Source organism: Drechmeria coniospora, chromosome 02 (assembly GCF_001625195.1).
Source record: "Drechmeria coniospora strain ARSEF 6962 chromosome 02, whole genome shotgun sequence".
NCBI classification, from domain to species: Eukaryota; Fungi; Ascomycota; class Sordariomycetes; order Hypocreales; family Ophiocordycipitaceae; genus Drechmeria; species Drechmeria coniospora.
Window position 1 is genome coordinate 3,067,436 of NC_054390.1, and position 22,181 is coordinate 3,089,616.

A 22,181-nucleotide genomic window follows, 5' to 3' on the forward strand; every position below is an offset into this window, starting at 1 on the left:
CCGTTGTCCATCGTCTCCAATCGCTCCCGACGGCAAGGAACAACGCAAATGCAGCGCCGTTCGAGTCCGTCCTCTAGACCCTCGCCATGGCCGTGCCGCGGAGGATACTGCGGCTCGCTCCTCTCACCACCCTCGTCGTCTTGGTCATACTCGTCCTGTACCTGACCTCGTCCGACTCCCCGGCACGCTCCCTCGCCCGGTCCCGGTTTCCGCTGGCTTCGCATTCGCGGCCGTCCTCGGCTCGCATCCGCAAGAAGGCCAAGATCTCCTCGGTCATCGATTGGACCACGGTCCGCCAGTTCCACCCTCCGGCCTCCATCAAACCTCTGCCGACGGGGGCGCCGAAAGCGTTCCCGCCGGTCCAGGCCCCGTCGAGCGCCTTTCACGCCTCGCCCGAGGCCGATCGACGCAGGACGGCGGTTCGGCACGTGTTCAAGCGCAGCTACGACGCCTACAAGAAGCATGCCTGGCTGAGCGACGAGCTCATGCCCGTCTCGGGCGGCCGCAAGGATCCCTTTGGCGGCTGGGCCGCGACGCTCGTCGATTCCCTCGACACCCTGTGGATCATGGGCTTCAAGGACGAGTTCGCCGAGGCCACCGACGCCGTCTGCGCCATCGACTGGGCCAACACGCAGGCCGGCGCCGCGAACCTCTTCGAGACGACGATCCGCCACCTCGGCGGCCTCCTCGCCGCCCACGACCTCAGCGGCGACGCCGACCTCCTCGACAAGGCCCACGAGCTCGGCGAGATGCTCTACCACGCCTTCGACACCCCCAACCGGCTGCCCGGCTTCTGGCTCAACTTCCAGGAGGCGCGCGACGGCCAGCAGGTGGCCGGCATCAACGACGCCTCGGCCGCCCCGGCCTCGCTCTCGCTCGAGTTCACCCGCCTGTCCCAGCTGACGGGCGATGCCAAGTTCTACGACGCCATCGACCGCGTCACCCGCTTCCTCGAGCGCATCCAAAACGACACGCTCCTTCCCGGCATGTGGCCCATCCAGCTCGACTTCAGGAACGAGCTGGCCCGGGACAGCCGCTTCACCCTCGGCGCCCTCGCCGACTCCCTCTACGAGTACCTCCCCAAGATGCACATACTCCTCGGCGGCCTCGACGACACCTACGAGCGCCTGTACCGGCTCGCCATCGAGGCCGTCGTGGAGAAGCTGCTCTTCCGCCCCATGCTCCCCGACCAGAAGGACGTCCTCTTCACCGGCGACTGGCACGCCAACATGGACCATCCGTTCATCCCCGAGAGCCAGCACCTCACCTGCTTCGTCGGCGGCATGTTCGCCCTCGGCGGCCGCGTCTTCTCCCTCGACGAGCACGTCTCCATCGGCGAGCGCCTCGCCCGCGGCTGCGCCTGGGCCTACGGCAGCTTCCCCACCGGCGTCATGCCCGAAATCTTCAACCTCATCCCCTGCGCGGCGACGCGCGAGCCCTGCGAGTGGGACGAGGAGCACTGGCTCGCCCACGGAAACAAAAACCTCGCCAAGGGCTTCTCCAACGCCCGCGACGCGCGCTACCAGCTGCGGCCCGAGGCCATCGAGAGCCTCTTCATCCTCTACCGCGTCACCGGCAAGACGGAGCTGCAGGACATTGCCTGGACCATGTTCGAGAGCATCGTCCGCTCCACCGAGACTCCGCTGGCCTACTCCTCCATCTCCGACGTCACCGAGAAGGGCAACACGACAAAATTGAATTCCATGGAGGCAAGTCACGTCCCGCTTCGCGTCCCCCGTCGACACCGGCGACTGACCCAATCTCCGCAGAGCTTTTGGATGGCCGAGACGCTCAAGTACTTTTATCTCATCTTCTCGCCGCCCGACGTGATAAGCTTGGATGAATACGTGCTCAACACCGAGGCGCACCCCTTGCGACGGCCGACCGGCGCGGCCAAGTGAAACTTGTTGGAGACGAGAACAGCTTGTCGTCTCAGCCATCCAAACAGCGTGCCGTCGTGGGGCTTCACGACGCATGTTTTTGGGAGGCAAGAGAGGGGGTGACGTGACGGAGAGGACACGTGCTGTACAAAGTAGGAGTCGTGTGTAGGAGTCGTGTGTAGGAGTCGTGTACTGGTAGGAAGAGGAGATCATGCACTTGGCGCAGGCGTAGTTGGATCTGTGCTTGGGCAACACACACCGACGGAGGTGGTGTGATGTTGGATGAATGAGCAGTGACGGGGTGCATTTGCCATGCCCCGTCTGGCTCTTCTGTATTTCATTGGCACCAAAAGCGACGGCGTAGCGATGGCAACATGATGGATTCTTGACGTCGCCCCATGGTGGAAATGCCAACCACGGTGCGGTATCGATCAACGGTGCAGAAGGGTGACGGTGAACGTACGAGTGCCGAATTCATAGCTTCATTAGTGATGGTTTGGTTCTTGGTTCGTTCCATGTACCGGTACCAGTGACCGCACACTGTACGGAGTACAGTGAATCCATGCACCACCATTGCTGCTAAGTAGCACAATAGCATCTTCAACGTACATGTAGTCGTACTTGCCCGCGCAAGTGTACAAGCAACGTGGTATGGCTCGACGGAGGTACTACGTACATGCCAAGTGCATATATTATATGTACATGTACAGAGTACTTGCATGTCCAACATGACGGAGCGCGGAGGATTACGCACTGTACGTTGCGATGGCAAGCGTCTGCTCTACAACATCGAACGGCTCCAGCAATCACCGTACCGAATGCGTGCCTTCACACAGTATGGCCGCCAGGGCATGGCCAAACGAGCATTTCTACAGCGACTGCCTCGTGGTTGCCTGCCAGAGGCATCGTCATTGCCGTGAATACGTGCTCACGCACAGTATTTGTTTGCTTGTGTCTGTGCAATCTGTCTCTGTTTGCAGTCGCTCCATCATTCGATATTGGTAGGATTCACCCACTCGCCTCGACGCAAGAACCCCTCCCTGCCATTTCGCCCATCTGATCCCAACTACGGCCATGGCTCTCCCGAAGCCGGAGGGGAAGCGTCGACTAGGTCAGCCATCCCAAATGCGTTTCCGACCGAAGAGAATCCGTCGAAGCGAGGCAGATAGGGAAAAGCTTTCGAGAGAAGAAGAGATGAAGCGGCAACGAAGTTTGGATGAACGGCAGCGTGCGGAGAGTCGAACGATAAAATCTTCATGTGAAAGGGGTGTCCATCAGTCTCACTCGAGGCATAATTGCCCCTTCTCCCCCTGTGCATATTGCAGATGCCCAGGCCATATCGCACCCCAATGCTTCCGATTGGCAGCGAACAACTTTACGAAGAGGATCGACCAATGGTGTAGACTCGAGCAAATCAGAAAGCAAAGTTGGGCACCGAACACAGGAGGCATCCAGCTCGCTTACCACTGTCCCGGGATGTTGCCAACCGGCCCAACCTCCCCGAAGACGATTACCGTGGGCAAACCCAGCAAATTGTACGGCTGATATGGTTCTTGTTAATTTTCGATTTCCAGTGTCCTCACCTCGCAAACCCGCAAGTCCATTTTCCCAGCATAAAGCCTTGTATGGCCTATCTCATGAACAAGCTAGCCTGCGGAGACTTTGAGCATGCGACGATTTTTCAGTATCACACCCTGATTGCATTTCTGAATTCCGGAGGCATTACATCGGAGGCACTTGTGAACGAAGCTATGGCCCAAATCGACCAGGAACCCTCGAGCTCCAAGGAAAAGGCTTGTCGACACAAATGTGAGAGTGGTCTTGTTTGCTCCGAGCATGGTGTCATGATTCTCATCGATGGCAGTTTCGTGGCGATTCAACAGAGGCAGGTCCTGCGGGATGAACCCTGGCCACAGGCGGGCGGCTATGTCGATGGGGTAGTTGACAATCGACAGAGCGATTATATCAGATTCTATGTCGGTCAATCGAGGCGACTTGCTGCCCGCATCGCAATCGAGCATTCTGGGGAGATTTGTAATCGCAATATGAATACGCTTCACTACTTCGTCCTTGCACAGGGCCATGGTCATCGAAGTGCCCGTTTTCTGCGACTCTGGACGGCACCGTCGTTGGAGCTCGCCGAGAGCAGCACGGAAGACGATAGGATACTGGCCACGGCGCGATATCGACTATTACAGAATGTTCTGGAGATGACCTTTTGCCGGTGTTTCGGGTCTTTGCCCGGCCGAGTTCTTGCTGGCTTCTTCGGGCCTGGAGATTACGCAAATGTTGGCTTAAACAACTTGCCACCCTTGTTTGAAGGCTGCAACATTCCGGCATTCATACGCCACAAGTACTCACAGTACCATCAAGAGTCCCCAGACCCTGACATATCGGGATTCGCCCAATCTCGGAAATCACATTTAGCCATCAAGAGAAACACGCGGCGCTTTTCGGGGGGCTTGCTGAAGGCAGACTATCTCCAGGCAATGGAGCAGCTGGCATCAAAAGCGAACCTTGACCCCACGTGTTGCGTTCCATGCCAAGAGTCGTTTGAACTTAGCACAGCACCCGCAGATGTTGAGGTCGCGATACAGGAGCTCGACACCATGGCCGCACTTGAACAGCCTCAGGTGACTATGCCCCTTGTTGCGCCGAGGGGAAGCTGGAAGGCCAAGATCGGTATCGTTATAAACTCGGAGGCAATTGCCATGAAGTCTGACAAACACGATGCTCATATTCAACCTCTCCATGGCTTCGGGTTGACAGAAAGCAATTCCCTCACGTGGACGAGTTCACTCCAAGCTGTTGGTTCTGGGCCTTCAATGTTCGAGAATCGCCCCGATCTTTGGGCGCGTATTATTCGCCTGAACCATTTCATCATCATGGGAAGTAACGTCAAGGTGGTGGTGCTGTGTGGATTGAAAGTTCAGCATGACGTCCTTTCAGCCTTTCAAACCTCGAACCAACTCTCCGGCCCACATCGTTTATGCCTTAGGGATAAATCCCACAGCATATGGCTCTTGACGGGACACGGGAACAGGGTGTGCAAAGTTCTCGTCACAAGCCCAGAACCACTCGCATGGTCTTTCCTACAAGATTACACAAAACTGCGACAACTGAGAGATGTTTTTGGGCTTGTGCGGGCACTAACGGGTGAGAATATCAAACATACCTGCTGGGAAAATGCATGTTTTTTTGCCGCCCTATTCGCACAACGCCGCAGGGAGAAAGAGGAGGGCATAGAGCCGCTGACGGCAGGATCACTTGGCTTAGTTTTTCGTGATTGGCTGCAGTACCGCGGCTTTGTCGACGATTACGATATTCGCGAGCTTGAGCGTGTGTCAGGAAATCTCACCCTCGGACTGTTATGGATCACTGGGTTCCTGGTCAATAGATCCAAGCGACAAGATGGAGCCAAGATCTCACGCAACCGTGGGTATCGCGGTATATACGACCCCGAGGCATACCAGAAGACACATGATCTATTCAATAGGATTTACGAAAAACGACTGGCTGCTGTCGGGGCCTTCTACAGCAGGCGCCAGGCAGCCCACACGGCTGAAGCAGTAGAGGAGGAAGATGCCAACATGATTGAGGATGGCGTGCGCGTCAGTCAGAATTATTGCAACGGTGAGATGAATATCGTGGACGACGTGATGATTAGCCTCGTGAACGATCAAGATTCGGAGGTCAACATCGACACGAGTGGCAGTCAGTTCGTCGATGAGACAGATGGCATTATCGATCTAGTACCCTCCATACGAAGCAGACATCTCTCTTTCGACCAAAATCTGCCGCGAAAAAATCGGCGACCCGGCGCTTTGAGGGCAGAAATATCGTTTCGAGAGTCTCTGATGCTGAGAAAATCGCTGATGGACTTGATGACAGAAACTGGAATGGAGCAGAAAGCGACTCGGCGGATCGATCAAAAAGTTTGGAGACTGCAGGTATGCTACTCACTCGTTAGTTTTGCTTTGCGCGGTGATGATTGTCAGGATTTCACCGAAGCACCGCTATTCGCCATTCGTGGAAACCTATCCAAAGCAGGGACGCCTCATCCCAATTGCATTTATCCTCAGTATGACGGGTGCATTTCAAGTGATCCTTGCATCCGCTTGGCGTTGCAGTATCGCCTGATTCAAGGGAAGACAGGCGAAGGCGTGCAGCAGGCCTGGCGTTGGGCTGAAGTGAGCGAACGAGGGCTCAGACAGGGCTCCGATGTTGCAGAACGAATCTCCAAGGCGAACACGTTGGTAGATCTCCTCGAAGGCAAAACTCCCAATGCGCTGGTAGGAGTTCCCCGAAGATCATTGCTCCGATGGATGTACAATCATTACAGCGGTGATCCTGAAGCTACGGCAGAGGATAAGTAACCGTGCGGCGTGGAAACTAGCCCGGCATCAAACAGAATTGCAGGCAGACGGGAGATTGGCAGTGCCCAGATTGCTAGGTATCACGAGGCGCGCAGGTAGTACCGGTCCTAATTATAACGCAATACATCATAATAATAACGATATGAAAAAGGCGACTCCCGGGCTGGTTTGCTTCTTCCGTTGAAGGACTAACAACACGATTGAGTTGAAGAGCAGTTGCACAACATTACAACGGCATTCACCAATCATTTATTATAGTATATGACTCGAATAAGTAACAATCAAGTTATTGGGTGCATGGTCTAGTGGTATGATTCTCGCCCCGCAAGTGAGCGGTCCCCGGTTCGATCCCGGGTGCATCCATATTTTTTGTACTTTGGAGTACATTCCACCCAATACTATTGATACTTCCTCTTGTGCTAAAATTCTCGCTCCGTGTGTCTGGGGGGCTGTTGGTCCTTGTTTGGCGTAGTTGCACTTTACTTAAAGTGTAAGGTGAAATGTGTCTTGAAACGAAATGTACAAAGGAAATCGCTCTACAGTATAGAAGACCTCCGGTCTAGTTAATGGTATGCTTCTTCCATTACTCCTTGACCATATAGATGCGGTACATGCACTCTATGCCAAAGGTAATGCAAATTCATTTCGGCAAGGTCGGGTTTCGATTTATTTAACAATATATTCTTTTTTAAAAGGCAACAATAGCAACGTAGCCGGTGCAGTTTAGTGCAGTCCTTGCAGTTAGTGCAGTCAGTGCAGTTAGTATAGTCAGTACAGCCAGTGCACGTAGTGTAGGTGCATAGGTACTAAGAACATAAAAGGCATTAATATAGCTAGACGAGAAATTTCAGCAATCGGCGGCAGAGCGCAACAGGCGCGAGCTCAGTGTACTACTATAGTTCCCCTAGGGATAGCTAGTTGCGAGCGGTAAAGTCAATAATTCTCCAGCCTTGGCTCGAACCGCCGACCATGTCCTATCCAAGCGCAGCGGTAGGGGCTCCCCCTAGTAAGTTTATTCGGAAAGGCAGACGACTCTCGGGCTGGTTTGCTTCTTCCGTTAAAGGACTAACAACACGATTGAGTTGAAGAGCAGTTGTACAGCATTACAATAAGGCTTATAAATATACAACTACCTTTACTAATCTTTTATTATAGCATATGACCCTGCGATGTAACAACGAAGTGCAATATCAAACGTGTAACAACTAAGAGATTGGGTGCATGGTCTAGTGGTATGATTCTCGCCCCGCAAGTGAGCGGTCCCCGGTTCGATCCCGGGTGTATCCACATTCTTTTTTGTACTTTTTAAGTTCATCCCACCCCATACTAATATAGTACAGTACAGTATTGATTCAGCGTTGTTCAATATCCTTCTACCTTCTCTTGTGCTATGGTTCTCGCCCTTGTGTATCTGGGGGCTGTTGGTCCCTTTTACGTTATCTATATATTGATATCTTTAGCTATTTTATTCTATATACTTAAGTACTTAATCGCTTAAAGAAGGATCGCAGAGAGCTACTCCAATCCCATAGTGTTTCTGCGATTGTCCTACGGCATCATGACCCAATTCAGCAAAAGCAACATAAGACACTTCTAGTCTCAGCAAATTGATTAAGTAGTGCGTTAAGGTTCCTACTAATATCTATCATGCCTTACCGATAATAGCCCCACTACAAAAATCCTACAGTATGCGCTCTACCAAAGCATTTCATCCTACGGAGTACTCCGTACTCTGTACTTACAAGCAACAAGATCAATATCTATTTGTCAACGCTTTCTATCTACAGTACACTACCAACACTACCCAACCCGATTTTCTAAAGCTTTTCTACTATTTTTTGGGTAGTTGCAATTAATTCAAGTACAAGGTGAGATGTGTCTTGAGGCGAAATGTAGGAAGGAAATTGCTTTACAGTATAGACCTCCTGTGTAGTCAATGGTATGCTTATTGCATTTACTCCTTAACCAGACAGATACTGTATATACACTCTATGCCAAAGGTAATACAAATTCATTTCGGTAAGATCGTGGTTTCGATTTAACAATATGTTCTTTTTTGAAAGGCAGCGCCGGCAACGCAATCAGCACAGTCAGTGCAGTCAGTGCAGTCAGTGCAGTCAGTGCAGTCAGTGCAGTCAGTGCAGTCAGTGCAGTCAGTGCAGTCAGTGCAGTCAGTGCAGTCAGTGCAGTCAGTGCTGGTAATGTAGGTGCATAGGTACTAAGAATAATAAAGGCGTCAATGTAGCTAGACGAGAAAATTCAGGAATCGGCGGCAGAACGCAGTAGGCGCGAGCTCAGTGTGCCGCTACAGTTCTGTCCCCCATAGCTAGTTGCGAGCGGCAAAGTCAATAATCCTCCAGCCTTGGCCCGAACCGCCGACCATGTCCCATCCGAGCGCGACGGCAGGGGCTCCCCCTAGCAAGTTTATTCGGCAAGGCGGACGGCGTAGAACCAACCTTCATCCGTGACGTACCAACGGCAGGCCATCTGATCGATGGAGTAGCGGCTGCGCTGGGTCCAGTTGCCGTCGAGCTCGCGGACGTAGTAGAAACGGTTGGCGTCATCATCCCCGGGCTTGAAGTCCTGAGGTTCGAAGAGCTTGTTGTTGTGGGCAAACTGGATCTGGCGCAGCGACTCCTCCTGCTGGGTGAGGCCGACGCCGTTGACCTCGGCACCCATGCCGAGGGTGCTCGCACCGACAAAGGACGGCGGGGCAACCTGCGAGGCGGGCACGGCAACGAAGGCCTGGCCGCTCATCATGACGGGCGGCTGCGGATGCGGAGGCTGGAGCGACGGCTGGAGCGGGAGCTGAGCAGGGACAAACTGCTGCGTGACGAATCCGGGTTGGGCGACGGGAACGACGGCAGGAACCGGCTGCTGCAAGGCGAATTTCCTGTCAGCCCACGCTCCTTCACACGACGGAGCCACACGAGCAGGACGGGGGCAGGGGGCGAGGCAGGGGGGGCCTCTCATCCGGAAGCCGTGCCACTTGGCGCGCGCGCGAGATGGGAGGAGAAGACGAGGGATGGAGAAGAGACGGGCTTCCATCCGGTCGGGAGCCGGTGGAAGATGAGCGAAGGCACTTGCATAGTACTGGTATCCGTTGAGGAAGGTAGTCTTGGGCACAAGCACGGAAAGGCTAGCGGTACCGGCGGCGGGCTGGGCAGCATGGCCAGATATTTCGGCCACGGGGACGAGCTGGACGAGACGGGGAGGGGAAGGAGGACCGACATGAAGTCCGAGCCCCTGGGGAGGGACGCCGCCGAGGGGTCCATGAGGGCCGGCGTCGAAGCGAGGCACGTAGAGGTGCGCCATGGGCCCAAAGGTGCTGTCCGGCACGGGGGGCTGAAAGGTGACGCCCGACGGGGGAGGGCCGGCGTTGGCGTAGTTGGCCATGGCCGCGAACTGGACTGGATGCTGCTGCAGCGGGTGAGGATGAAGCTGAGGGTGGTTGCCGATGTATGTAACCTGGTGACCGGGTGCGGCCGCGTTGCTGGCAAAGGCTGGAGCAAGACCGCCAGAGAAAGCAAGGTGCGGGGGGGGCACGAGGTTTGGCTGCTGCTGCTGCTGCTGCTGGAGGAAGAACTGTTGCTGATTGTGGTAAAGGCCAGCTCCGAGGCTGCGAGTTGGATCCGCCGCGGTGAACCACCGTCCCGCGTTGCTGCTAGGGCCTGCACCGGGCGTTGGACCGATGGCAGGGAAGCTCGATGGCTGGCAATCCTTGGCAGCGGTAGCGGCAGCGGTGCCGTTGTCCGTCTTCTTCGCCGCCGTACCGCCGTTGCTGCTGCCCTTCTCCTCAAAGTGCACCTGACGAACGTCCTCGGCCGAGCGAGGGCGGCGAGTGGTCTTGGGAGACTTGATATCCTCTCCGGCCTCGGGCATGGCTAGCGGACGAAGGCTTCTGGTTCTCCCTCTCGGGGTCCCAAATGCGGCAAGATGAACCTGGCTCGCGTGCGTACGAGGGTACGATGCGGTCAGGGTGTGGTCGTGAACCGGGCGTCGTAGCAGACAAGGTAGGCAAGGTAGACCAGTTGGGCAAGCTCCTCGGCGTGTGGTGGTGACGTGGAAAGGAATATTGGGAATGGCTGGCTCGACGCGGTGCAGGGTCAAGAGAAGTTTTCTCTCCCAGCTGGCAACGATGCTCCCGGGGAGAGTGGAGGGGCGGCGGCCAGGTGACAGCCGCCTGATACCGCCGGGCTCGATCGCTGCTGGACACGAGCCTGTTGGTGAACAGACGGAGCAGATGTATGGGTAGGTAGGCCCGTAGGTAGGTTGTAGAAAGGCCCGTTGGTATGCTGCAGAAAGGCCCGTTGGTAGGCACTAGAAAGGCTCGTTGGTAGGCTCTAGAAAGGCCCGTAGGTGGGCTCTAGAAAGACCGGTAGGTAGGCTGTAGGAAGGCCCGTAGGTAGGAAGGTAGGGAGGTAACTTGGTGAATTGGTAGTTGCCTGCAAAGGCAAACAATGGCAACGAAGCAAGGCCGGGGCAACCAAAAACACAACACGTCTTGATTCATCTTGCCCCAGTTTCGGGAGGAAAGGAGGGGAGAAGGTAAAGGGGAAAGGGGAAAGGAAGGGGGGAAGGGAGTAACAGATCAAGGACAGCACTCACAATCTGCTGCAGAGTCCACGAGCGGCCATCGTGCACCCACCTAGACTGCTCGGGCAGCGCATCCAACGGGTCGTCGTACTGCGTCCACGTCCAGGGGAAGCACGGTAAACACATGTCGATCTCGAGACCGTCGACTCTCTTGGTGCTCTCGGTGGATGGGGTCCGGTCACTCGATGGTTTGTCGAGCTTTCGTGTCAAGATGAACGTGGCTCTCGTCGTGAACGGTGTGAAAATCCCAAACCCTTGGGACTCGTTGCCACCGCAACCGACGTTTGCACGAGAAAGGAGCCCTGATGGCAAAAACAATGCTGTGGAAGCAGCCTCCTCATCGGCTGCACATACTCTGTGCAAAGGTCGCTCTCGTTGCCAAAGTCGTCAAGTTCGGGAAGTTTTTGGGCCCGTTGCCATCGCAACGCACGAGGATAAGGCGTGGCCGAGAATCGACGACGGGCGGACTGCGTGCATACTTTCTGCAGATAGGTGGCATCGATTCTTTGGTTCAGCGTCGGACTCGATCGACACGCAAGAGTAGGTACCATGGCGGCGACACTCACCGTCATCTTGTTGCCAACCAAGGCAGCCGGAAAGGGCGCTGGAGGGGTAAACTGGAAGATGGTTTGAAAGACGGGCTCATGGAGTCCGTCGCCGGAAAATCCCTCGGAGATCCTTCCTCTTCCTCTTCAGACACGTCGACTTCCAACACATGCCCTTCGGAGCGAAGCACCATCACGTCGCAACAAGTGGAATCCAATGACGTAATATTGTAGACCGGGACGCCCGTCCTGCTCTATGCTTCAACGTTCGCTGGCCATTCGCCCGAGGTAATGTACACATCCTTTGTGGGAGGGGAGATCATCCATGATCACGCCGCCAAAAATAACAGCTCCGCCGAGACCGTAGCTTCGGCATATACAGGGCAGCGGCTCACCACCATGCTATCCGCCTCGACATTCATCCCGCCCTCGTCTTTTTTTCGTCCGTTGCTTCGTCTTTGAGTGGACATGGCAATGCAGCAGCGCATGGGGTGTCCTTCTTCGTGGGACGCACCTCTGTGCCGTCCGTTTCGACCGACTCTTGCTGCCGAACTAGAGCTGTTCCAACGGAGCTGCGGGTTCGGGCACGGGGAAGAAGGACCGTCGAGCAATCTGTCGATTTCATTAGCACCGGAGAGCGGCGTTGTCCAACCGTCGGGTCGGGCTTGCACGTACCGCCCAGACGCCAGCCACGCAGCTGACGATGGCGCCCGAGATCATCATCGGCCGCACGCCCTTGGTGCTCTTGAACACCATGCCGCTGAGCCCGCCGGCGAGCACGCTGTTGGCCGCGTCGTGTCGGCCACGCAGGCTTCCGATGAGCGAGTTGATGCAGTTGTACACGATGGCGACGACGCCGGCCGAGTTGCCGAGGAACGGGCCCCGCCTCGTCACCGCGTTCAGCACCGAGTTGAGCCGCAGCTTCGGCGGCTGGTTGGCCGACCTCCGCAGGCCCTCCTGCAGGCCCCAGGCGCCTCCTATCGACAGCGCCGTGAGGTATGTGATGCCCGTGCCGTAGCAGAGGTCGTCGGTGAAGCCGCGGGACGGCAGGACGGACTGGCCGCCGGGGAGGTCCGAGAGGACCGAGTCCTCGAGCGTGAGGTACTCGAGCGTGTCCTTGTTGAGCCCCGCGAGGGGGTGTAGTTGTGAAGGGTCGGCAAAGGAGGAGCTCTGGAGGAAGGATTCGACGCCTTGGCCTTGGGAAGGGTCAAAGTTGCTGAACGACGATGGCGAGGTCGATGTTGTCGAGAGTGGCTGTTGCTGCTGCTGCTGCTGCTGCTGCTGCTGCTGGGGGTGCGAAGGCTTGCCGCCTCCTGTGAGAGCGTTCCAGAGCGACGACATTTTGTGAGCGTCTCCTGGACGAGACCTTGCAGACGGGCGGGTGGGAAGGACGGGGTGCGAGATTTGCGACGGCCTTTAATCGCGGTTCGGATAAGAGTAAGTAGATATTGAGTAGGTTGAACAGAAAAAAATCGGGAACTACCAGGGGTGGCCCGTGCACGGCAGAGTCGACATTCGTCCCTTGGGCCGCCCCTGCGCCCTGGTCGCTCGATAGGTGTGTCACGTGGTCGCGCCATTGTGCCTGGAGACTTTGTCCTAGGAATTAAGTATTATTACTGCACTGACTTGCAACCTAGGAATTAAGTATTACTGCACTGACTCGCAACCTAGGAATTAAGTATTACTGCGCTGACTTGCAACCTAGGAATTAAGCGTACTGCACTGACTTGCAACTACAGTACACAGTACTGTACGGAGTACTTACAGCACATAAGAAGTACTCCCTACAGTGCTTGTACAGGTACGGAGTACTCAGGAATTACCATAATACTTACCTGCATACTGTAAGTACTTGCAGTATAAGTACTGTACTTGTACTCCGTACACCTACTGTACTGTACTTACACCAACATGCGCAATACTCAAGTACAGTATGCTTACTGTACATGCAAGTACTCCGTACGGAGTATTACAACTATTACTTACATGTACTGTACTGTAAAGACTTGTTCAAGTATCACCGCATTCCGTGCTTGCAGTAAAACTCCGTACACCCACACCACCTACTAGGAATATTCAGTAATTTATACTCGCACGTAGTTGTACTGTAGGTATGGAGTATTAATGCTGTTTTACTGTGTTGCTGTATAACATGCAAGTAGTAGGTGTACATTCGTAGGTAGTAAAGAGTACACGTGCGTATGCTGAGGTGTACTTACTTGCAAGTACTGTACAGTACTGCATCCGCGTGTGCTGTTGCAGCATAGTCCATTAACCGACTACTCCGTACTGTAGACTTCGTTGGAACGAAAAGTTTGCCAACAATCAAACAAGACGACAATCGTATCGTCACATGACGCTTCATTTGGCTGCCGGAATCTTCTCGCTCGTAGATGCTTGACCAGCACGAGCCACCACGTTGAATTCTGCCCGGATGAACGGCTAGTGTTCTAGCCTCACGTCATATGTTGTTACAGATTCACGGTCAAATCCTCCAGATGCCCCTCCTCTCCTCTCGCGAAAACACTTGACCGAATACTTGGTACACCCCTTTCGTCTGGAAGAGTTGAGAGAATATGTGTGTATAATGCCGGCGCAATGTCTCCGTTTGCCGTTCGCCTCCATTCGCTCACATCCGGTTGGTCCTCCTCGAGCCGTCGGTGCACTCGCCGTTCCCCTGGCAGCACCATCAGCTCTTGGGCGGCCGGTCAGCAACGGTGCATGCGATCACGCCCCGCGGCGAATGCTGCGAGGCCGTCGGTTTCGTCGCGGCCCTCCCTTCACCTCATCTCGTGCGTCTTGCCCTCGGCGAGCTGCTGGAAAGCCGGCGCCGGCGATGGTGCGGGCGGGTCGTTGACCGTGTCCGTCTCCTCCGACGGGAACGGCGGCGGCGTGCTCTCCTCCTTGCCGCCTCCAAAGTACTTCTCAAAGTCCTCGTTGTCGTCAAAGGGTCGCTTGCCCAGGATGCGCACCATGTCGTCGCGGACGAGCATCTCCTTCTTAAGCAGCTCCTCGGCCACGAGGCCCACCTCCTTCTTCTTCTCCGTCAGCAGGTCCTTGCATCGCTTGTAGGCCTGCTCCACGATCCGCTGAACTTCCTGGTCGATCTGCTGCGCCGTCGCCTCCGCAAACGGCTTCACCATCCGGTTCGGGTCGTTCTCGAAATGCACGGGCCCGACCTTTTCCGACATGCCCCACTGCGTCACCATGTTGCGCGCCATCGACGACACCTTCTTGAAGTCGTCGCTCGCGCCCGTCGTGACCGTCGGGAAGTGGAGCTCTTCGGAGACGCGGCCACCCATCGTCATGGCCATGCGGTCCATCAGCTGGTCCGTGTTCATGAGGTACGCATCCTGCGGCAGGTACTGGGCGTAGCCCAGGGCGCCTTGCCCGCGAGGGATGATGGAGACCTTGAGCAGGGGGTCCGCGTTGCGAAGAAACCAGCCGCAGATGGCGTGGCCGGCCTCGTGGTACGCCACCGTCTTCTTCTCCTCCGGCTTCAGCACGAGGGACTTGCGCTCGAGGCCGCCAATGACGCGCTCGATGGCGCGTTCAAAGTGTTCCATCTTGACGTCGTCGGCATTGCCCCGCGCCGCTGCTCGCCGCCGCATTAGCACATTTCCCCTCGTCGGCGCAGATTGGGTTGGCTGGGTGAGCGGTCACGTACCGATGAGGGCGGCCTCGTTGACGACGTTGGCAATGTCGGCACCGGAGAAGCCGGGCGTCAACGTGGCCAGCCGGCCGATGAGGTGTTCCTGGTCTTCCTTGGTCACGATCTTGTTCAGGTAGACCTTGAAGATCTCCTTTCGTCCGCTCATCGTCGGCCGGTCGATGTAGATGTGTCGGTCGAAACGACCCGGTCGCATCAGCGCCTTGTCGAGGACGTCGGCGCGATTGGTGCCGGCCAAGACGACAACCTGCTCTCGCGTGTTGAAGCCGTCCATCTCGGTGAGGATCTGGTTGAGGGTCGCCTCCCGCTCGTCGTTGCCCCCGAATCCTCGGCCGCTGTCCTGGCGTGCCCTTCCGATGGCGTCGATTTCGTCGATGAAGATGATGCACGGCGCATTCTTGCGGCCCTCGGCGAACAGGTCACGCACGCGAGAGGGGCCAACGCCGACGAACATTTCCACAAACTCGGAGCCGCTGACGCTGAAGAAGGGCACGCCAGACTCGCCGGCCGTGGCCTTGGCGAGGAGCGTCTTGCCCGTGCCGGGCGGGCCGGCGAGGATGGCGCCGCGAGGGATCTTGGCGCCGAGTTTCTCAAACTTCTCGGGCTGCTTCAAGAAGCTGACGAATTCCATAATCTCCACCTTGGCCTCCTCGAGACCCGCGACATCGGCAAACTTGACCTTGACCGAGCTCTCGGCGTTGAACTTCTTCGCCTTGCTCTTGCCAAAGTTGAACATGCCTCCGCCGCCGCCGCGGCCACCCATGGACCGCTGGGTCCAGAGAATGAGACCGATGAACAGGAGGGTAGGTCCGAAAGCCATCAGGAGGTTGCTGACGGCGCTGCCGCCCGTCTCGTAGCTGACCGGTATCCTCTCGGATTGCGGAATGCCCAGCTGGTCCTGAGCTTCCTCGAGCTTCTTCTCAAAGGACTCGACGGATCCGATGGAGAACAGGTACGTCCGTCGGGAGCCGTTCTCGGACGTCGCCTCGGACGCGTCCGGGTGCAGCTCAACTCGTACTTGATTGCCGTTGATCACGACGAGCTTCTGAACGAGGCCCTTGTCGAGGAACGCTTTCCTCATTTCCTGCCACGTGATCTCCTTTTCCGAAAAGGGCTTGCTGAGCAGCTCAAAGGCCCAGAGACTGACGCCTAGAATGAGGGCCGTCTGCAAGATATCCCCCCAAGTGCTGCCTCCTTTCTTTGGCGGTTGCTGGCCGGGTCCTTGCGAGTGTGATTTCGTCTCGCCAGCTCTCGGCGTCTCGCCGGCCTCGTGGCCCTTTGCCTGCTCGCCTTCCTTGTTCTGGTCCTTTCCGACCTTGTTTTGGTTGAACATGCCGTTTCCTTTGCTCTGCTGCTCCACCTCCCACTCGGCTAACCGCTCGGCCATCATGAAGACGCATCGCATGAGGCGACCCTTGTCGAGAATCGACAGGTTGCCGGGTCCTTTTCGCATCTTCTGGAGCAGGTCTCGCACTTCTCCGGGCGCACCCGTCTGCTCGAGACCGGTGAGGATATCTTTCATCGTTTGTCTCTGCGCCTCGGGCAAAACATCCTTGAAGCCGTGCAGCTGCTCGATTTCCTCCTTTGACAGTCGTATCCAGCCTTCCGGCAGGGGGGCCGAGGGCGGCTTGGAAGCCTCGGGCTTTCCATGCTGCTCAGCTTCACCCTCTCCGTCCTTTTCTATGCTTGCCTTTTTTTCGCTTCTGTTATTCTCGCTCGGCTTGCTCTCCTCCTCGGGTTGTGGCGACTTTGACGAGTAAAATCGAGGTCGGGTGCCGTACGGGGTCGAGCAAGGCCGTATGAATATCGGTCGAGAGGCAACCGATCGGTACAGGCTCCGCTGGAGGTTCGCCTGCTGCGAGAATCGAGCGAGTCGCAGGAACTGGCTCGGTTGCCGAAGAAGCCTCGACATGTTGGCTATCGGAGTTGTCACAAGTGTGGAAGCACCGAAATGGTGCGGGAGTGTTGGGACGCCGCCGCCGCCTTATTTCATGAGCGGCGCAAAGGGGCGCTCAAAGGCTCTGGATGCGGCAAATTGGCAAAGAAGCATCCACCGTGTTGGATGCGTGTCGTCACAGCGCCAAGTAAGTATGTCTCGTGTGTCTGCTGCAAAAAGATGGGTGCGAAGCTCGGACCGAACGATTAAGTGCTCGATTTCGAGCTAGAAATTATCGGTCACGTGCAGTGTTGCGGACTTTGGCTTGCGGATAAGTACAGGGTAGGCTAGGCAGACAGTCAATGACGCAGATGAGCCTTCTTAATTCTTTGCTGTGCCGACGGCACTGGTCGGTGCTAGTTTTGGTGATAATTTCTTCGTTTGAAGAGATAATAATATATGGTTCCTTCGCATTTTCTATTTCGAAACGATCAAACGAGAAATTCGTCACGAAAAGATTTATGGAGGTACATTGAACTTTGGCTGGCCGCCTCATCGTCCAGTCTAAATGAATGGTCACACTGCCCATCATACACACGTGCGGATGGCAGCTGAATTCGCCACCAACATCTATTCAACTACCATCTGCAGGAAAATGCTTCGGATTTGGCCGGCGCCTTTCACGGGAACGGCCCATTCTTGACCAGGGCCCGTCGTGATGTTCAAGTAACCATTCTCGCCTGGAGCGGGTGTAAGATCGGGCCAATCTCGCCAGACCTCGACGGTGGATTTTTCTGCAAGGAGACGCGTGGCAAATCCGGCCAGAACTCGGCGGGCTTGCGCCTCGTCACCGAGCTCTAGCCAAACGACCTTTGTCTTCAGCAGGATAGCAATGTCCAGAAGCCGCGAGTAGAAGACATCCTCGCGCCTCCAGCCGACAGGAACTGCAATGTCATCGGCCGGAACGAGAGCGAGTTTCGGCTCGTACTTGCGGACAGAATACGCCAGCTGGCCGTGCCCGAAATCCCACACATGCTGACTGACGTAGGGGGGGTTCGAGACGAGAACGTCCCAGCGCGTACCCGTCATGGCTTGCACATGGCCATCGTCGAAGACGTCGGCCCGGGCAAACCGTAGGCTCTGCTCACAGCTGAGAGGCTTGATGACTCCCAGCTTCTCGTTGTGCCGCAGGTTTTCTTGGGCCAGCTGAAGGACATCGGTGGCGACATCGATGCCCAGCACGGTCAAGCGACGGCGTGACGGCTGCAGAGAGGAGAACAGGAGCAGTGGAATGCAGCCAGTACCGGTGCAGAAGTCGACAATGTTCAACCCCTCATGACGAAGCGAGGGATTCGGGCTCAGGAGCTTCCCCTTCTTCATCAGGTCTACGAGGTGGCACACGGACGCCTCCGTCTCAGGTCGAGGGATGAGGACGCCAGGCCTGCATTTGATGTCGAGGTCGCCGAATGGCTGGGAGCCGAGAAGGTATTGCAGCGGCACTCCTCGACCTCTCTGGCGACATAGCCGGGACAGATGTGCATCCCGGTGAGCGCGGACGAGCGCTTGGTTGGACGGGGACGTGGACTTGGACAGTGCCTTGGTCTGGGCATGCTCTTTCAGCCAGCGGAATTCGGTGCGGGCCGACGCAAGGTCTCTGCAGGCGGGAAGAAGGGCAGCAAGGTCAGGCGATTGCTGCTTGGCTTTCTGGAGAAGCCATGGAGGGAGTCGCGGCATGGACTGTTGAGTTACATGCCAATTATTTGCGTGGCGGCTGAATGGCGAGTGCGGTCGGTTTGTTGATTTGAAGTGCGCGATACCGTCACCATGAGGCCAAAATTAGAGGTAGGTTAAGGTACAAGCAAAGTAAAACTCCCTACTACTTACTTAGATACTGTACGGAGTAAGTACAGTAGGTATTAGTGGCTCCACAGACTTCCCTAGTACCTGACTGATGCCCTGTTCCATTGTTCCATGGGGGTCCATTGGTACTACGTTGTACGCTAACTTGACAGTATTCGGAGAATGGAGCAATAATAGTGCTTACTACTCCGCACTTGGACTTCGTACAGAGTACTGTACCGCAGTAATATTACTAACAGAGTTCACCCGTACTGTATTACATTGCACAAGGCTTCTGCTTAATGCATTTATCCGAATATTAACCCACCGCAGGCGGCCCTATACCTGTTTTCCCCCGTCCGATATCTTGACTACCTTGTCTGCCCAAACCTCACGATTATCACCACCCACCGTTGGATGAGCTTGTTGATGTGCTGTTCCTGGCCAACGCAACGGGCCCGTTGATTTTTTTTTTGTTTTGGATTGTAGGTGGTCGACATCCTCATACTGCTCCTTGCTCTCGCTATAACTTGCTATTCACCTATTTCTGACTTTGGTAAGCTCGATCCATCCTGTCCTCGCCATGTTCGTCATAGTTGTTGGCTCACTGTGACGATGCAGAAGTTGCTGTGCTCGATTCCCTGATAGTCCCGCGGCTCTTCTCACAAAATGAACGCCCCAGATCGGTAAGTTGCGCAATCTGTTGCTTGATCATGTTCATACCATCTGCCGTCGTTCCCTGCGTTCCTTGTCGTGCCCCTCATGCCCAAACCCATGCTCTGAGCGGAAGTCGTGGGCGAGTGCCAGCAGCAGGCATATTGGTCGAAGGCATCTCATACCGATGATGCGGAACCCTTTTGGCACCAAATGCACCGACCCCCGGACGTCGGATCGACCTTGAGCATCCAGGCCATTTCCCCGCCGGACCCGGCTGTCGACCTTCTACCGGCAGCATCACCGGTGCCAACAAGCAAAGGCCTCGATCTGTAAAATGACAGGCGAAAGCTGGCATTGTGTGGCATGGAAAAGGTGAAGTTGCAGGCAAAATGTCTGTTCGTCTTGCCTACGTCCCCATCGGGAAGGCGGCGAGCCTTTCCTTCGCACTTTCTCCAGAACAGCTCCCCATTCCGCAACTTGTTCAAGGCCATGGATATATTTCTCTACCTGCTCCCTGCAATGTCCTCCTTTGCATCATTCAAAGTCGCTTCTCGATAGCACTTTGTTCTGTACCCTTTCGTCCTATCGTAACCGCTTCTTATTGCATTCCATCTCCGTCATTCATTTCTCGACATGGCTGGCTGCAACTCGAAGCACTTTAACCTCCAAGACTCCCCGTAATGCCGACTCATCTGCTTGACCGCACACTTGCCCTGGGCTCGCTGACAACGGACCTAGCTTTGAGCTCTTTCTCCTCAACGATGGCGAGAAGAAGATTGAGGAAAAAGTCTATTCGGGTGAGCTTCTCCTGCGGGAGCCACCCCGAGGGGTGACGGCTGACATCTCGCCCAGGCATGTCCAACACATCCGACTTTATCCTGAACAAGGAAGATCACACGCTGGGCAACCTGCTATCCGAGCATCTCAAGCTCCATCCCAACGTCTACATGGCGGGCTACAAGGGTACGTCGTATCGCTGTTCTTGCCACGCCTGATGTGTTTGTTGCTGATGATGCGTCAGTTGCGCACCCCAATGTGCCAAGCCTGTTTATCCGAGTCCAGACGGATGGACAGAAAACGCCACGCGAAGTGTTTTGCGCCGTGTGCGAGAAGCTCATCAATCAGCTCGAGTCGCTGCACCAAGAATTCACTCGCGAGTGGGAGCTGCGCCGCATCACAAACGTCGGCGAGCAGGGCAACATGCAAAACAATGGCCACTAACTATGACAAGGGACTGACTGTATTGGCGATTGGCGTTGGGATACTAACAAATGTTTATTTATTTCAAACTTCAATTGTGAAATAAGCATCGAATCATGGAGGACCGTGAAATCAGATTTTATTTTTCGCCATTCTGACTTGCCTGCTCCGGGCGGGCTGGCGTTGTTCCTGCCATGGTGCCTCATGTATGGTTCGGTATCGGTTCGTGACTCATCCGTGGAATGCAATGCTGTATCCTCTCCTCAACCCCCCAACTCGGCGTACGAAACGACAAACTTTTCATGGGAGATGCCGGTTTCGCCGTTGCGTCACGGGCTCACGCAGCAGCTGCCTCGCCTGGTCCTTCACCGCCAGGAATCAACTGAATCAAGTCAGCGAGGGCAAAGGCTGCACGACCAAAGGGACACCAACCATGCAGATGTTGTTTCCGTTGAGCAGAATCCTAGGCAGCTTTGTGTGGTTTCCGCTGTAGTCACTGCGACCCGTCAGCTTTGCCGTTCAGTTGTGCCGCCAACGAAAGCACCCACAACTCAGTCACATCTTCCAGGACCATATCTGCAACACAATGTCAGTTGGGTTCCTACACCATGCATGCATGTGCGTGTCCTTCTAGGAGGGGGGCGATTGCACTCACTGACGTAGTCGTCGAAGCCAACGAGCGTGCCGCTAAACTCTGCCCGGCGAGTCAGCATATCAGTCGCCTCTCAGCTCGCCACCCGTTCGACGCACCTTTGTCGCCCTTCATGATGACCCACAGCCGTGAGCCGATGCATTTGTCGATGAGCTCTGGGTGAGGGGTCAGTCGGCGGCACGTTCAAGACGATGGAGGGCTGAGAGCGGAGAAGTCCTGACCGAGGGGAAGCAATTGCGAGGCCATGGCGGAGGCTCGGGGTGCGTTAGACCTGCGAAAGTTGACCTGCTACTCCTCTCGGATGATGCACAAGAAGTAGAGACCGAGTTGACGTAACAGGCTGAGCCTGGTGGTTTGCTGCAAGTTGCCTTTTATCTTGACCAGTTGGCCGCCACATGCTGCAGTTGCGACTGGTAGCTGTACTTACGTTGTGGTGCTCACCCCACGATCCCACGTGCGCACGCGCCGATGACTAAGCGGCCGATTCAGCTCAGTCGAACGCCAGCCGGCCAACTTATCGGTTCCTCCCACGAACATACTTGCGATTACTCCGTAACCGTACATGTAATGAATGTCCTCGGACCAAGAACTGTGAGGAACGAATACTCTCCACATAATTTCAATGCGTACTGTGAGTAATTGCTGCGTTGACGTCCTTTGTTATGCGTCGGAAGCAAAGGGGATTTGCTTCGTCCCGCCACTAGACATAGCAACACAGCCGCAGTCTTGAGTCTTCACAGGACACGGCAGACGCTCCGTCAACTTTGCCCGCGTGTTCATGAAGATGAAGATACGTAGATACACGAACAGAAAAACCCATGGCCCAACTGTTGCCCCTGCATCCTTCCCCTCGTTTCCCGTTTCCCTAACGCATCCTACACCAATCGTGG

General features: G+C 55.7%; 8 protein-coding genes and 2 non-coding genes across 10 annotated transcripts; 5 read left to right on the plus strand and 5 right to left on the minus strand.

Moving 5' to 3' along the window:
• Positions 1 to 86: 86 nt before the first annotated feature.
• On the plus strand, positions 87 to 1,901 carry DCS_03975 (glycosyl hydrolase; the record flags this gene model as incomplete). Its single annotated transcript, XM_040801287.1, has 1 exon — positions 87 to 1,901. One exon carries the CDS (start codon positions 87 to 89, stop codon positions 1,899 to 1,901), a length of 1,815 nt encoding a protein of 604 aa, XP_040656320.1.
• Positions 1,902 to 3,517: 1,616 nt separating this feature from the next.
• Positions 3,518 to 6,256, plus strand: DCS_03976 (uncharacterized protein; the record flags this gene model as incomplete). Its single annotated transcript, XM_040801288.1, has 1 exon — positions 3,518 to 6,256. The coding sequence occupies one exon, from the start codon at positions 3,518 to 3,520 to the stop codon at positions 6,254 to 6,256; it is 2,739 nt and encodes a 912-aa protein (XP_040656321.1).
• A 291-nt stretch (positions 6,257 to 6,547) lies between these two features.
• On the plus strand, positions 6,548 to 6,619 carry DCS_t44. The gene has a single exon. It is a non-coding gene; the product is annotated as a tRNA-Ala (tRNA).
• An 852-nt stretch (positions 6,620 to 7,471) lies between these two features.
• On the plus strand, positions 7,472 to 7,543 carry DCS_t45. Its single transcript has one exon. It is a non-coding gene; the product is annotated as a tRNA-Ala (tRNA).
• Positions 7,544 to 8,680: 1,137 nt separating this feature from the next.
• DCS_03977 (uncharacterized protein) lies at positions 8,681 to 11,329 on the minus strand (the record flags this gene model as incomplete). Its single annotated transcript, XM_040801289.1, has 3 exons — positions 8,681 to 10,576; positions 10,865 to 11,207; positions 11,283 to 11,329. 3 exons carry the CDS (start codon positions 11,327 to 11,329, stop codon positions 8,681 to 8,683), a joined length of 2,286 nt encoding a protein of 761 aa, XP_040656322.1.
• A 620-nt stretch (positions 11,330 to 11,949) lies between these two features.
• On the minus strand, positions 11,950 to 12,738 carry DCS_03978 (mitochondrial import inner membrane translocase subunit tim23; the record flags this gene model as incomplete). Its single annotated transcript, XM_040801290.1, has 2 exons — positions 11,950 to 12,009; positions 12,073 to 12,738. 2 exons carry the CDS (start codon positions 12,736 to 12,738, stop codon positions 11,950 to 11,952), a joined length of 726 nt encoding a protein of 241 aa, XP_040656323.1.
• Positions 12,739 to 14,177: 1,439 nt separating this feature from the next.
• Positions 14,178 to 16,979, minus strand: DCS_03979 (matrix AAA protease MAP-1; the record flags this gene model as incomplete). Its single annotated transcript, XM_040801291.1, has 2 exons — positions 14,178 to 14,992; positions 15,065 to 16,979. 2 exons carry the CDS (start codon positions 16,977 to 16,979, stop codon positions 14,178 to 14,180), a joined length of 2,730 nt encoding a protein of 909 aa, XP_040656324.1.
• A 594-nt stretch (positions 16,980 to 17,573) lies between these two features.
• On the minus strand, positions 17,574 to 18,677 carry DCS_03980 (Modification methylase HemK; the record flags this gene model as incomplete). The annotated part of the gene is made up of 1 exon (XM_040801292.1): positions 17,574 to 18,677. One exon carries the CDS (start codon positions 18,675 to 18,677, stop codon positions 17,574 to 17,576), a length of 1,104 nt encoding a protein of 367 aa, XP_040656325.1.
• Positions 18,678 to 19,451: 774 nt separating this feature from the next.
• On the plus strand, positions 19,452 to 20,660 carry DCS_03981 (DNA-directed RNA polymerase II subunit RPB11; the record flags this gene model as incomplete). Its single annotated transcript, XM_040801293.1, has 4 exons — positions 19,452 to 19,468; positions 20,178 to 20,236; positions 20,292 to 20,402; positions 20,461 to 20,660. 4 exons carry the CDS (start codon positions 19,452 to 19,454, stop codon positions 20,658 to 20,660), a joined length of 387 nt encoding a protein of 128 aa, XP_040656326.1.
• A 316-nt stretch (positions 20,661 to 20,976) lies between these two features.
• Positions 20,977 to 21,537, minus strand: DCS_03982 (putative U6 SNRNA-ASSOCIATED SM-LIKE PROTEIN LSM5; the record flags this gene model as incomplete). Its single annotated transcript, XM_040801294.1, has 6 exons — positions 20,977 to 21,021; positions 21,072 to 21,135; positions 21,188 to 21,215; positions 21,295 to 21,333; positions 21,390 to 21,446; positions 21,513 to 21,537. The coding sequence occupies 6 exons, from the start codon at positions 21,535 to 21,537 to the stop codon at positions 20,977 to 20,979; spliced, it is 258 nt and encodes an 85-aa protein (XP_040656327.1).
• Between the last annotated feature and the right edge of the window lie 644 nt (positions 21,538 to 22,181).